The 12,958-nt window shown below is 36.0% G+C and overlaps 1 protein-coding gene across 1 annotated transcript; it reads right to left on the bottom strand.

Moving 5' to 3' along the window:
• Positions 1-29: 29 nt before the first annotated feature.
• On the bottom strand, positions 30-12,782 carry LOC149481094 (pickpocket protein 28-like). The gene is made up of 14 exons (XM_089706136.1): positions 12,642-12,782; positions 10,965-11,150; positions 10,750-10,879; positions 8,924-9,045; positions 8,665-8,770; positions 8,132-8,286; positions 7,630-7,741; positions 6,573-6,665; positions 6,317-6,456; positions 4,520-4,650; positions 3,994-4,053; positions 3,483-3,690; positions 703-876; positions 30-297 (listed from the first exon to the last, which is right to left on the bottom strand). The coding sequence occupies exons 1-14, from the start codon at positions 12,668-12,670 to the stop codon at positions 195-197; spliced, it is 1,749 nt and encodes a 582-aa protein (XP_089562262.1). The 5' UTR covers positions 12,671-12,782; the 3' UTR covers positions 30-194.
• Positions 12,783-12,958: the final 176 nt, after the last annotated feature.

Genomic DNA, 12,958 nt, shown 5'->3' with positions numbered 1-12,958 from the left:
AGTGACAGTAGTCCTCAACGCTTCGCTTATGAGGCGTGCAATAAAAAATTGCCAATAATCTTTAAATCTTTTATTGTTGAAACATGAAGTACAATAAAAATTTATCTGCACATGCGTATGCTGATGTATCCTTTGTGTAAAGTAAAATAATTTTGAGATTATAGTGCATACCTATTTGGAGAGTAATAATGAAATTAATCCATGTATATGTATGTAATTTTTGCAGGTTTAGGTTGCACTCCTATGTTTTCAACCTTGTGTCTTTTGGTATGTTTGTTCCAAATAACACAGCATAGCCTAAAACAAAAATATTGTAAAAAATAATACAGTTTTAAAATGTACATGCTTTTACATTTAGGTATTTAATACTACACTTAACAATATGAGCGTATATTTTAATTTAGGAGAACAACAAGTCACGGCCGATTCGCTTATAATTAAAATAACGAATACGAACCATAATTATTTAAAGAAAACAAAAATAGATAATAATTATTTAACTAAGCGGAAATATTGTGAGTCTGTGAGTGATATTTATGTTTTCCTAGGTTCATTATCTAATAAAATTAAGGTGTAAAGATAATCCAAAAATTAACAAAATTTATGTAAAAGTTGAACTATCGCCATTTAGAATAAAGAGTAGTTGATTCAAGTAATTACTTAATAATAATAAATTTTGATTGTTAAAAGTGGATTAATTACCTCAATGTAAAGAAGTATAATATTTCAGCAACGCTCAATATAGAGAAGCCCATGAAAAGACCCAACAGTCCACCACAGTTAGCCAGAAAATCGGTTCGGCTATAGAGCTCTGACCTTCTCGATGCTATGAATTGACCTTCTTTGAAGAATATTCGGACCCGAGCCAAGCAAAAACTGAAATATTAAAAAAAATAACTTTACTTCAGCTACTTTTACAGTATCATGTCCTTTGCATACTTGCTCTGTGGTCCTTTGGAATTCTTCTGTGTGTCCGCACCTATTTGTGTTACAAAAAAAGCGATACGTTCTTATACGTTAAATACACAGGGTGGACATTTTCTATGGGCCCTGGAGGGAAAATAATGGAGATAGCAAAAGGAGAATGACCACGGTTGGTATCGGTAAAATTTTAGTTGTGCCACGTATTCGTGAAATTGTTAATTCCTATTTGTATTTATAATGATCATATGTATCACTATTAAGTCTTAATTATACCGGATAAATTGAAATAAAAGTAAAAGTTTTTGTTTAAAAACATGTATGACCACAGATGGATCGGTAAAATTCTAGTTGTTTCACGTGTTCGTGATATTGTTAATTCTTAGTTCTATTTATAATGATCATATTTATGACTATTAAGTCGTAATTATACCGAATAAATAGAAATAAAAGACAAAAGTAAAAGTTTTTGTTTTGACACATCTATCTCTCTTGCAATATAAGTGTCATAGTTTATATTTGGTGTTTGAAATGAATGTGTTCGACGTTATTTATTTTCAAATAATGTTTATTACGATTTACTTTTCACATTTGTCTTGTAAATTAAAAAAAATACTTATGTAATAAATGTAAAACTTAACGTTCATCGTTAGTTTAAACTCGATAAAGTATTTTTTGAAGTGTTGAATAAAACTATTGTTTCATTTTTATTGTCGCGAACTGCGGCTTATTTAGGTACATAAAAACTTTAACCATATCTAAAAGTACTAACATCAAGCTTTAAATTGAGCTAAATTTCATCTTGACCAGAGGCGGCTCGCCCTAAGGAGCGCTGGTGCAGTGAACTCCCATGAATAATTATAATAAAATCATACTCCTTAATTTCATTATTAACTAATATTAATTATTACTATTTAAAATCAATCGTAATCGTAAAAAACTACTGTCAATACCAATGAATATATCCATCATTCCTTCATTCCATACACTTGAATAATATTGTATTTATACAGTAACGCGCGAAGCGGAGCGCTCACGATTGCGCTCCAATGAAAAAATATTTAGTACATTTCCTAATACGAAATCCAATAGGAGTGAAAGAGAGGGTTTGCCAGTGCCCTGCGCGCGTGAAACAGAAGATTTTCTATGGAAAGATAGCAAAATTCGGAGCGCCGCTCCCGCAAACGTTGCCGGTTCGTTTTTACCGCCGCGCGCGATGTTGCCACTCTCTATATTATAAACAAACACTCGACTCTCGAGTCAACTTCAATGCACGTGCGCGAATGCAAATCGGGAATTTTCTAATTAAAATCATAAGATACGTGTTGAAATAGTCTGTAGTTATCAGTATTACTTGTGAGTGTGAAAATGAACAATTATAATGTGGCGTTCATTAAAAATGTGTTAAAACGTTACAAATTCGGCTTGAATTGAAAGCAGGGACTGCCACGGCCTGAACTTGACCTTACGCAAAAATGTACGACAAAAACGAAAACATATACGCGTGTGTTTAAATCCGAACAATATTATGTGAAAACACCGTGGTTGTGTGGTTGTGATGAAAGCAACAACAGACATTTACCTACGAATGTCTTGTCGCTTTAAGTTATAGATATTTTTGCACACCAAAAAGAAAGACGTATGTATTTCCTTTATAAGTAATTTTTTCGATAAATGTACTGCTTTACACCATGTATTTTCAGTGTTTTATTTCAAGTGAACACCCATAAAATTTTGTCACGAGCCGCCTCTGATCTTGACACAATAAGTTTGATTGCGATACCAAGTGCCATAGTCACTTGGGCAATCTCCTTTGCTGGAAGGAAACATTTCTTTATTTTTTATAAGAAACTAGCATTCCGCTCGCGGCTTCGCCTGCTTTGTCTAAATCCAAATAAATTTTATAAAAAAACCTTCCTCGTGAATCACTATCTATTAAAAAAAACCGCATCAAAATCCGTTGCGTAGTTATTAAGATTTAAGCATATTAGTCAGTTCAATAAAGAAACGAATCTTCAATGGCGGCCAAAGCTGACTTTGACAGATGGTAGGATCATCAAAAAAGAAAATAAAAATAACGTAAATTGATAATTATTTTATTAATTATTTCAAATTGATTGTTGACAAACTGTTTTGTTATTGTATTTGTGTATTTATATGAATTATCATATTTACGTATACAGAATGTAATAAAATCCCCATAATACTTGTAATAAGCCCATAAAACTGAACAACTTTTCCCAAAGAACATATTTTGTCAAATTCCAATAAAACATTATTTACTTTCGCAAATGCATAATTGTCATTGTAAATTTATGATAAAAACTATTATAGGGAAAATCAAATACATTTTAGTGATTTTATTTTTCCATTTTTTTTTTTGCATACCGTACGGCCGTGTGTGAGCGAGAGGGAATGATAAGCGCCGCCATTGAAGATTCGTTTCTTTAAAGAACTAACTAATACACAGGGACATGTGGACAGAGAAAGCGATTTTGTTTTATACTATGTACCTAGTGATAGAACTGCATTTACTTAAATATTTTCGAAAATTCTCTTACGATTGTAGATACTCAGAAGATACTTTGAACGCCTTGAGAAAAGCCATCCAGTCGTAGTCCTCCTTCGACGTTTCCGCCTCGTACTCAATGGACGTGCACGCGGGGAGACACTCGCAGCGCGCGGCTACTTTTCGCGCTTCGCCCAGCGTGTCGTTGGCGTTATTCTCGCTTGCAAAAGCCGATTTTATTTCGATCGCCTCTAGTTCCACTGGATAAGACGTTTTGATGCATTAATCATTAAGACATGAAAATCTAAAGAGGAGTGAATACTAGCGTGCGGCGTGCCGCGCGGTTTCACCCATAGATGAACGCGCGTTTTACAGATTTGCTATATCTGTAAATATCTAGGCTCCAATTTATATACTAGGCATCCCAAGTTTAACTGCGAAGTTGTTGATATCCTTCAAATTATGAGATAGGAAATAAACATTATTCCTCGTATATAGAAACAAATGGCCTTAGTATAGCAATAAAATTAGTATAGCAATTAAAGTAATAAGTAATAACTTACTTTGTGCCTTCGTTAAGCAGGCCACACTACCGGCGTTGCAGACGGCCATGCCCGGGCCATCTTCAAAATAAATACAAAAAATTAGGTAGACCGTACCTAATTTCATTATGTCAATTCCGTAAAGGATATTATTTTTTTTCTGTTTAAGCTAGCATATTACCCAAAGAATATAGTAACTATGTTTTGAAAGCCTCAAATTGCATTTTAAAAATGTGTTTAGTTTTCTTAATTACCTAGACCACACCTAGACTAAGTGCTTTCGATTCCTATATGACCACTCATGTCGCAGCCAAATAGCCTTACTATGGCCGATAGGCTGGATAAAGAGATAGGATCTCTGAATAAATAAGCTAGCTCTTTACAATGTATTATAATATTTATTACTCTTCCTTGGCTGGTGGTACCAAATATTCCGACTGTTTTCAACATACGATAGATATGGAGGAACCACAAAACATGAGATGAGGATATTTTTATGACCATACACCTACATCCTCGTTTCTTCATGATTCTATTTTCTACTCACGTGGCAGGCCAAAATGTACACAACCGCACCTCGCAAACGTAAAGTTGGTTAAGCATTCCATTTCACAATTGGCTTGTGTGTACACTTTGAAATAATGGAGGTGGCGATCGCTCGGAAAATAGCATTGCCGTCTGAAATCAAAATATTTCATGTTATGTTACTTGCATTCTAATAATTGTAGTTTGTCTATTCCAAGAAAGAGTTTATAAGTATATGGAATATATATTAATGATTTGTATTAGAAAGTTCGGCATTCAAGCAGACTATTGAATTAGTTCGTATAAGAATTTAGGTAAAATTTAAATTGACCATTTATTTACATATGTTGCCTGTTGCCCGCAGCTTCGCCTGCGTGGAAAAGATAAATTTTCATGGTAGAAACTTTCATCCCCTATTTTATCCCCTTGGGGGTAGAATTGATCCGAATCCTTTCTTAGCGGATGGCTACGTCCTAACATCTATCTGCATGCCAATGCTGCATGCAAATTTCAGCCCGATCCGACGTGTGGTTGATAGATCACTATTATGGGGAGGCGAGGTAGCTAAATGGTGTAATTCGACGGCGCCGTCGAGAGTCGAGACTTATCAAAATCGAAAGATAAAATAATTTCGAAAAGAAAAGCTTGTATGGTAAAAACCATTTTAGCTGTGGGTTTGGCGTGTACGGTTTTTCAAAAATGTAAAAAAAAACAGTTACTTGGGCATTCTCGAGCGCGTCAGATATTCATACTACGTACATGCCCCAAGTGCCTCTGATAACAACGGTATACTAATCTGCCGGTTTGCGTGGTGGGGCTAGGCATATAAATTAGTCAAAAATGCACAAAAAAAAAATTACTCGAGCGGTAGGCCCCAAGGAAGCTCCCCTTAGAAAAACTGACGATTTCAGCGTGACGGTAAGTTACAATGAATTATTGAAAATGTAAAAAAAAAATAAGTCTTTTTTAAATACTCGAGCGCGTCAGATTTTCATAGGGGAGGTTTATCTCGGTATCCTGAAAGCATATTTTCTTAATCTGACAAAAATGTTGGTGGGTTCTCTAAATCTGACCGAAAAAGGTTTTTGGGTTTCTTTTTCTTAATCATTGTTATTTCATATCAATTTTTTTAACACCCTCAGTTTTTGAGATATACTCAAAAAACCGGGAGTTTAAGTTTTTATGATGCTTCAAGTCAAAAAGTTTTAACATTGGACAAAAATGTAAAGAGACCTTTTTTGTGTAAAATAAAATTACCTTGTTTGTGTATTTATACTTTTTTTTGTAAAATGTATCGTTCGCGACTTATATACTGCAACGCGTTTTTCGGAAGACGAAATGGCTCCTCCAGACTTCCGGTCATGCGGAAACCGGCAGATTTTGTATTTTTAGTAAGTTTTAGATTATATTCTTCAAAATAAAAAATAAAAAAATTCGCGCTCGAGAATGCCGGATTAACGTTTTTTTTTTTACAAGTTCGCGACCCTATAACTCGGCGGCGTCAAGGACTTATCGTCAGATTAGTTAAATTATAACACTAAAATCAACCCCCAATATCTTAATCTAACGCGCTCGAGTATTTCAGACTATCGATTTTTTTTTACTAATCTGATAGTCTATCCTAGGCGCGCGTCACTACATATAGAGCTAAATAGTTTACAAGTTTGTTCTATTAGGTCTAAGGTATCTCTCATATCTTAAACTGCCACGCTCGTGTATTACCGAAAATTCCCCTGTTCGCCTCCCTATCTATATGTCAGTCAGTCGCCAAAATTTAATTGAAATAGAATAATAATTTTAATATCGTTAAACTAACTACCTGTGAGCATCATACGGTCTCAAACCTTCGGAGGTAGTCATCATTTTAGGTTTAACAGCAACAATAATTTCTTGTGAGAAAGGAGACCTAAAGTATTGTTGGGAAAAATGCGGCAGCTCTGCTGGGTTGTGGAGATAAATCTAGAAATAAGTTCGAATAGTATTATATAATTTACAAGATTAGAAACTATAATCCCAATAAGGTCCGTGTCAAAAGCATTAAAATTAAATCAAAGTAACTAGGTTAATATACCTACCTTAAATCCTTGTATCGGACCTGTACACACATAATCCAAATCAATTTTTTTTACTCTTAGTGAAAACGACAATCCAGCTTTGGCGCCGTATCCCTGAAATGAAATCAATTGCTGTAAGCCTACGTTCACACGGAGACACGGTTTTTTGCAGTTTTCGGTTTAGTGGTATGTACCTAAATAAATAAAAAATATTTATTGTATTTTTAGATGAAATTGACAGGATGACATAAAAAACAGCACAAGAGGTAAAGGTATAGTAGGCGGTCTTATCGCTTAAGAGCGATTTCTACCAGACAACCAAAAAGCAAAGGAGAGCTGAGATTCTCATAACATATACAAATATTATACAAGATAAAATTAACAAATAAAACTTAAAAATTTAAAATATTAAGATACTAAACTAAATAAACATAAATATAATATACATATTATATGGAAAATAGATAAATAAATATATATAAATAATATGTACATATATAATATATACTGACCAAATTAACTTGAGAGGATAGAAAACCTTTGAAGTTACATAGTTAGTTACTTGAAGGAGAAATTAAGTGAGTTCTTAATTTTCCTGTATATAGTAGGTACTATGCGTAGTATATTGTTTTTAAGACAGGCTTTAACGATTTTTTTTCTATTTTTAATCCTTCTGAGGTACGGAACCAAGAAGCTTATATCTAATACACTGGAGATTTCAGTATGAACATGAACTTGTAACAAGAAAATATGACCTTGAATGACGCCTGTATGTTTTTTTATCCCTTTCACACCTAACTTGGCAAGTTAGGTGTGAAAGGTCAAGGTCATATTTTCTTGTTACAAGTTAATGTTCATTCTGAAATCTCCAGTGTATTAGATATAAGCTTCTTGTACGGAACTCTAAAAACGTTTTGAAAAAAGAACATTCGTCTTTGAGTTTGATATTTTTGGTTTTTGAGGTTCGGAGTCCTAAAAAATGATAACCTTATATAGACATAAAAAGATTAAATCAATCAACCTTCTCTTGAAATAATATTTAGTTTGAATAATATACCTAGGTACTTAAACAACTTACAGAGCCTCTATGAGGATATGTTTCAAGGGGAGTGTTCGGAGGATAGCCGCCCTCGAGTGACCAAGATGCGTTCTCGTTGCTGTATTCTAGATGTTTATAGTCTGTATGTAAACTAAAAAGCACACAGAAATACATTTAATACTTTTAACTTTTTAAGTAGTATCAAAATGTTTCGAAATTCCAATATTTCCTTCTAGCGGGTTAATGATCAAAAATCTTCTTTTTTACGAATTTACAAAAAGGCGTTTAGATGATCTTCACGGCGGGTCACGAGAGCTGAGTTGGTCAAGCATCCGCCCCGTATTGGCGTGAAAAGATGCGGGTTCAAGTCCCGCCTCGTGATCGAATTTTTTCTATTCTTTATAAATTTATAATAAATTATTGTCAATAAGTAAGTAAAAAAATATTTTATCAAAATAATTTTATAAGTAGGTAAGTAGCAAGATAGTATCTATAAAAAAAGAAAAACAGTTTTAAATACGTAAATACGTATACTATATACTTTTCAACCCTGAACAGATCTTCAGCGCCAAGACTATTGAACGTGTAGCAGAATCCTATCTGAGTGATCATGGTTGAGAACAATTCAGAACAATCAGTTTCAGGAGCATTCTTCCATTTGCACGCGGAGAATGTTTCAGATATATCTGGAGCTAGCTGGAAATCATAATGAATAGAGGTGTATTTACGTCTTCCATTGAAATAGACTGTAGGTAACTATGCAGAAAAATATGTCAACACTACGTACTTACAGTATATTATGAGAAGGTAATTTTTAATTTTAACGAAGCTTCAAAACCAATTGCGCTGCAATTGGCTGCAACAATCAAAAACTTAGCGAATAATAGGTGGCTTATAAATAGCGCTTTTATCCTATTTTGATATTTAAATATCCCATTGACCACCGAGCGCCCCGATCGGGGCGCGACACAATAGATTATCTATTGTGTCTGTGATTCCGGGGACTGATGGAATATGTTTATAATGATCAACAAATATGCCGGGCTCGGGTACCTACATTATTTTACATCATACCTCTCTTAAATTTTCAATTGTCTCATTGACTATGGAAAATTTCCGGGCATAAGGTGGTGCCAAATGCTCATCGCAAAGTAACATTACGTCTTCATATAAAAGGCGCCTGAAAATTAATAAGTTTTTGTATACTTATGATTAATTTATTAATGGTTATTAATTATTATAATATTAATAACCTGCTTACTAATTTATGTCCGAAAAATCAGTGGAACACAAAAAGCAGACAGTTTAATTCTAATATAAAATACATACTTACTCTTCGACTGTTAGATTTACATAGGTAGTGGGGTCGTTATAAAGGCGGAAATATTCGGTAAAGTTAAACTTGGATTGCTTTACTTTTGTTTCGACACAGACCGTCACTGCAGGGTAAGGTATCTGTGAGAAAGTAAACAATAAAACACTTTAAAGTACATATTCCTTATTTAGTAGGCATTCTTTTTAGCATGTACTAGGCTGTTAAGTTGTTTATAAGTACAATAATTGTAAATTTGTAATGTAGCCTACTTGCTAATAAAGGGTTTATTATTATTTATTTTTTTAAGTAGGCCTTGGCATCTATTACAGATGATTTGTGTAGGCGTCTGCACCTCCCCCCAACGGTCCAGGCCTTGTCGCGGCGGAGGGGCTCAGTAGCTTAGAGTTATGGCCCTCTGAGTGAAGCGAAATTGGACCAGCGAGGGGCTGAACGGCTGGTTTAGAGTCAGGGAGATTCGACCGGCCCGACGGCCAGGGCTAGGTGTGGCCCAGCGGCCGCTGTGAGCGGCGTGGGATGGCGGCCAGAGGTCGTGGCTTGGCGGACCTCGTGTGACGTGTCCACTAGGCAAAGGTGGCGCTGAACGGCAGTTGGGGTTGGAAAGCCTCGACTGACCTGACGGCAGAGGTCCTGTTTGTGGACCAGAGAGGAGCCGGCTTTTATGCGGCGGTGGATGGCGGCCAGAGGTCGCGGCGCGGCGGGCTCGCTGGTTTAGCAAGCCACGCCATGCAGCGGAGGGCGGGATCCCGACGCGTCATTGTGATGACGCGCGGAGACTCCTGCAGGGAGGTGTGGGGCGGCGGCCGCTGTAAAACGACCGTCTGCCAACTCGTAATCCGGTCCGTGGGGCCGGACCGAGGGCCGCCACCTCTAGTGAGGTGGTGGCTGCGAGGTACTTAATCTCTATAAAAGTGTGCCGGAGGGTCCCTCGACGTGTATTTCACACATCGGAGGACCTTCCGGCGTGCACCCTCCGGCCGGTCGGTGATGGGGTCGGGGGTTCGGGGGAACGCGGATGATGGAGCGGGGAAAAATCCATTGTCTGCGCGTTGGTGGCGTAAGCCTTCGTTCCAGCAGCCACCAGCGAGGGGGGTTCTAGTGGTGGGCCTGGAAACGGGCATCTGCTGGGCGGGACACGCGGTAGAGTCGTAACCGTTCCCGCAGTTCCGTCCAAAGCAGCGCGATGGAACAGAGTGGGGTTTTAGTCGGTAGAAATCCGACATAACCACGGCTCCATCCCCGGGAGCCGGGGGTATCTAAGAAGATTTCCCCACTATAAAAAAAAAAAGAAGGTGTCTGCACCTAGCATGACGCGCCTTGGCTACGAACAAAGCTCTATACTAAACACATTCCTTCCTTATATCTATCTGTATTCTTATATCTGTCAATTGTGATAATGCCCTTACGATTCTAGTAAACACGCTTGTTAATGTGCGTGAGCCGTGACCGTGAGCCATTTCGAACGTTGTGTATGAAGTTTCCCTACTGGTTGTATCTGTATATTATTTATTTTACTCTTTAATACAACTAAATAGACTTACATACTAGAACATACAAAAATAAAAGCAAGGAGCAGTTTAGTGTATTTGGCGGCCTTATCACTTAGAAGTGATCTCTTCCAGGCAACCAGGGCAGAAGGTAATCAGCTCAATTAAGTTGTAAAGGTAGGTCGAGAGTAGGTATATTGTGCTTCTACCAACTATATAGGTTGCGGCCCTAGCTCCCCTATTAGAAATAATATGCTCGGTGCCCGTGTGAGGTCCCTACTAAAGACTGGGAAGTCTTAGAAGGCGTGAGCGCATATTAGCAGGTTACAGTATAAATACCTGCCAAACTGGAGTATAAGTATCCGCAAAGCTTACGATGACTGGTCTTTCATTCCATTTGATCCATATTTGGCGAATCAACACAGAACATAGAATAACGCTCGAACAGAACATAAATAGCCAGAATATTCTAGAAATTTAATTGATCGATTAGTCATATTAGATAATTATACTTACATATTTATTGATGATATTATTTTGCAATGCAAACTTACTTTTCGACGATGGTTCGCTGTTTTTCTCCAATATACCTAAGGCCATGCAAATTTGAAGAAGCGGTGTAGTCGATCAAATATTCTTTTATTATAGAAAATTTTCCTCTTATTTTGTTTGTACTCGAAGCAACATTTCCATTCTCAATTATTATTTCTGATTGTAAATCGGCTATATTGCCGAGACTCCTGTAATTTAATAAATTAACTGTGTTGTCTCAGATGACTGTTTGGATAATAATATGAATGTATACCTAGTTATAGTTTAGTATTTATTTAATTATTTTTTTTTTACTTTCCGTCATATCGTCCAACATTGCCCGCTTTTCACAGTGTTTTGATCTTAGACAAGAAAAAACAAAATATGGACAGAATTGATGCTGTTATTTCAGTAGGGAATTGAATTTAGAATAAATAGATATACTTGAAATAATCATATTCTTAATAGTTTCTCTAAAAATAAGGAAGAAAGAGGTGGGCGAAATAAGGTGGAAAAGTATACAACTTTGCCCACCTTTAATATTTCAGCCATTTTAAGACTTACGTAGCTGTTTTTATGAGACAAAGTACAAGACAAGGCAAAGATGCCGAATCTCTTACAAAAAATGATCCAAAATAAGTAGATCTTCATTAAATTGTATGGGCAAAGTTAGGTGTAATTTTCTCACAATCTTCATACAAAAATTTTTAGGGCTTAGGGTTGTCACAAAAAAAAACAACTAGGTAAAGGATGAAAAAATTAAGTTTAATAAAATATGTAGGTGGGTAACAAGTTATAGGTAGGTACACATGCAATAATATTGCGTTCATACTGTTTCTAGGTATATCTTTAAAATGAAACTGAAATTATGAATATTTATGTACCTATACGTAACTTCTACTAAACATTTAAAAAGTACCTAGGTAGGCATACATACTCGTACAATCCTACCTAGGTACCTAAAAGAAAAAACATGCTGTGTACTTAATTTATACCTAAAAAAAATTACCTTGCTACCTATTTGAGAAGTCTGTTAAAAATGTGTCAGCCCTAGCACCTCAAAACGGTTGGGCAATGTTGGGATAGGTCACACTACGTTTTTTAACCTAACATTGCCCAGCGACAAAACTCCTATAATACTGCGTATTTTTGCTTGGAAATAACGAATAACCTCCTTTTTTATATTCTAGTTTAATAAATAATCAGAGATATTCACGTATTCTAATTGATTCCCAGTGATCAGAGACAAGTTTTTTTAGAAAAATTTGGCACCACCAAAACACCTGCTTCTTTGTCGACATGTAGCAGCAGACTGATTGATGTTATACATGTGCTATCTAATCAGTGTTGCGAGAAAAGACTTTAATTTTCTACCAAAAAACAAAACAAGCCTTAAATGTCATGCTACTCCACATAAACACTCGGGAAAGTTAAAATTTCTATTTGGGCAAAGATAGGCTGGAAAGGCAATGTTGGAGGATATGACGGTTTATCATTTCAGTATTAACTGGATAGCATTTTTTCGAAAATATTTTCTTTTTAATGAGTAAATATAGAAAGCGTGTCATAAATTACGGAAATATAATCATTAATGTGCACTTATTGGTATTTTATCGTAACTTTGAAAGGTTGGGAAGTCTCAATCACAGAAGCATTTCCAGTAGTGATAACATAGGTTACTAATTATTGTCACAAAATACCTTGTATGTCGCTTCATGACGGACTTCATGGACAGACGCGGAGGACTTATAAAGAACGTTTTTATGCCATTGTATGAGCTGGGTTGTTTGTAGTCCAAATTAATTAATTAATTATAACATAACTGATATAGTGGTATCCCTTGAGATAGTAATTACTACGAAATTAATTTCGTTACTTGGAATTATAATTTTTTTAATAATATGGTAGCTCCACATAGTTCCGTGAAGCTCCATGAACAGGCGAGAATGTGAATGTGGACGTATTTCGTATCGTTCACGCGCGTTCGCCTCTGTACCTACATTCGCGGCATAAATCG

The sequence above is a fragment of the Colias philodice genome, chromosome 17, assembly GCF_061535455.1.
Source record: "Colias philodice isolate Cphi_HAF_F1 chromosome 17, ilColPhil1 Martin Lab GWU primary, whole genome shotgun sequence".
In the NCBI taxonomy this organism is placed as follows: Eukaryota; Metazoa; Arthropoda; class Insecta; order Lepidoptera; family Pieridae; genus Colias; species Colias philodice.
Note: the sequence above shows the minus strand (reverse complement) of the source record. Positions and strands in the feature narration are given on the sequence as shown.

Excerpts from the sequence above, each read along its gene's own strand:
- LOC149481094 (XM_089706136.1), bottom strand. The coding sequence starts at position 12,670 with ATGAAGTCCGTCATGAAGCGACATACAAG. Across the intron at positions 6,457-6,572 it reads GTCCGATACAAGGATTTAAG|ATTTATCTCCACAACCCAGC; the intron begins GTAGGTATATTA and ends ACTTATTTCTAG. Across the intron at positions 3,691-3,993 it reads CTGCTTAACGAAGGCACAAA|TGGAACTAGAGGCGATCGAA; the intron begins GTAAGTTATTAC and ends CGTCTTATCCAG.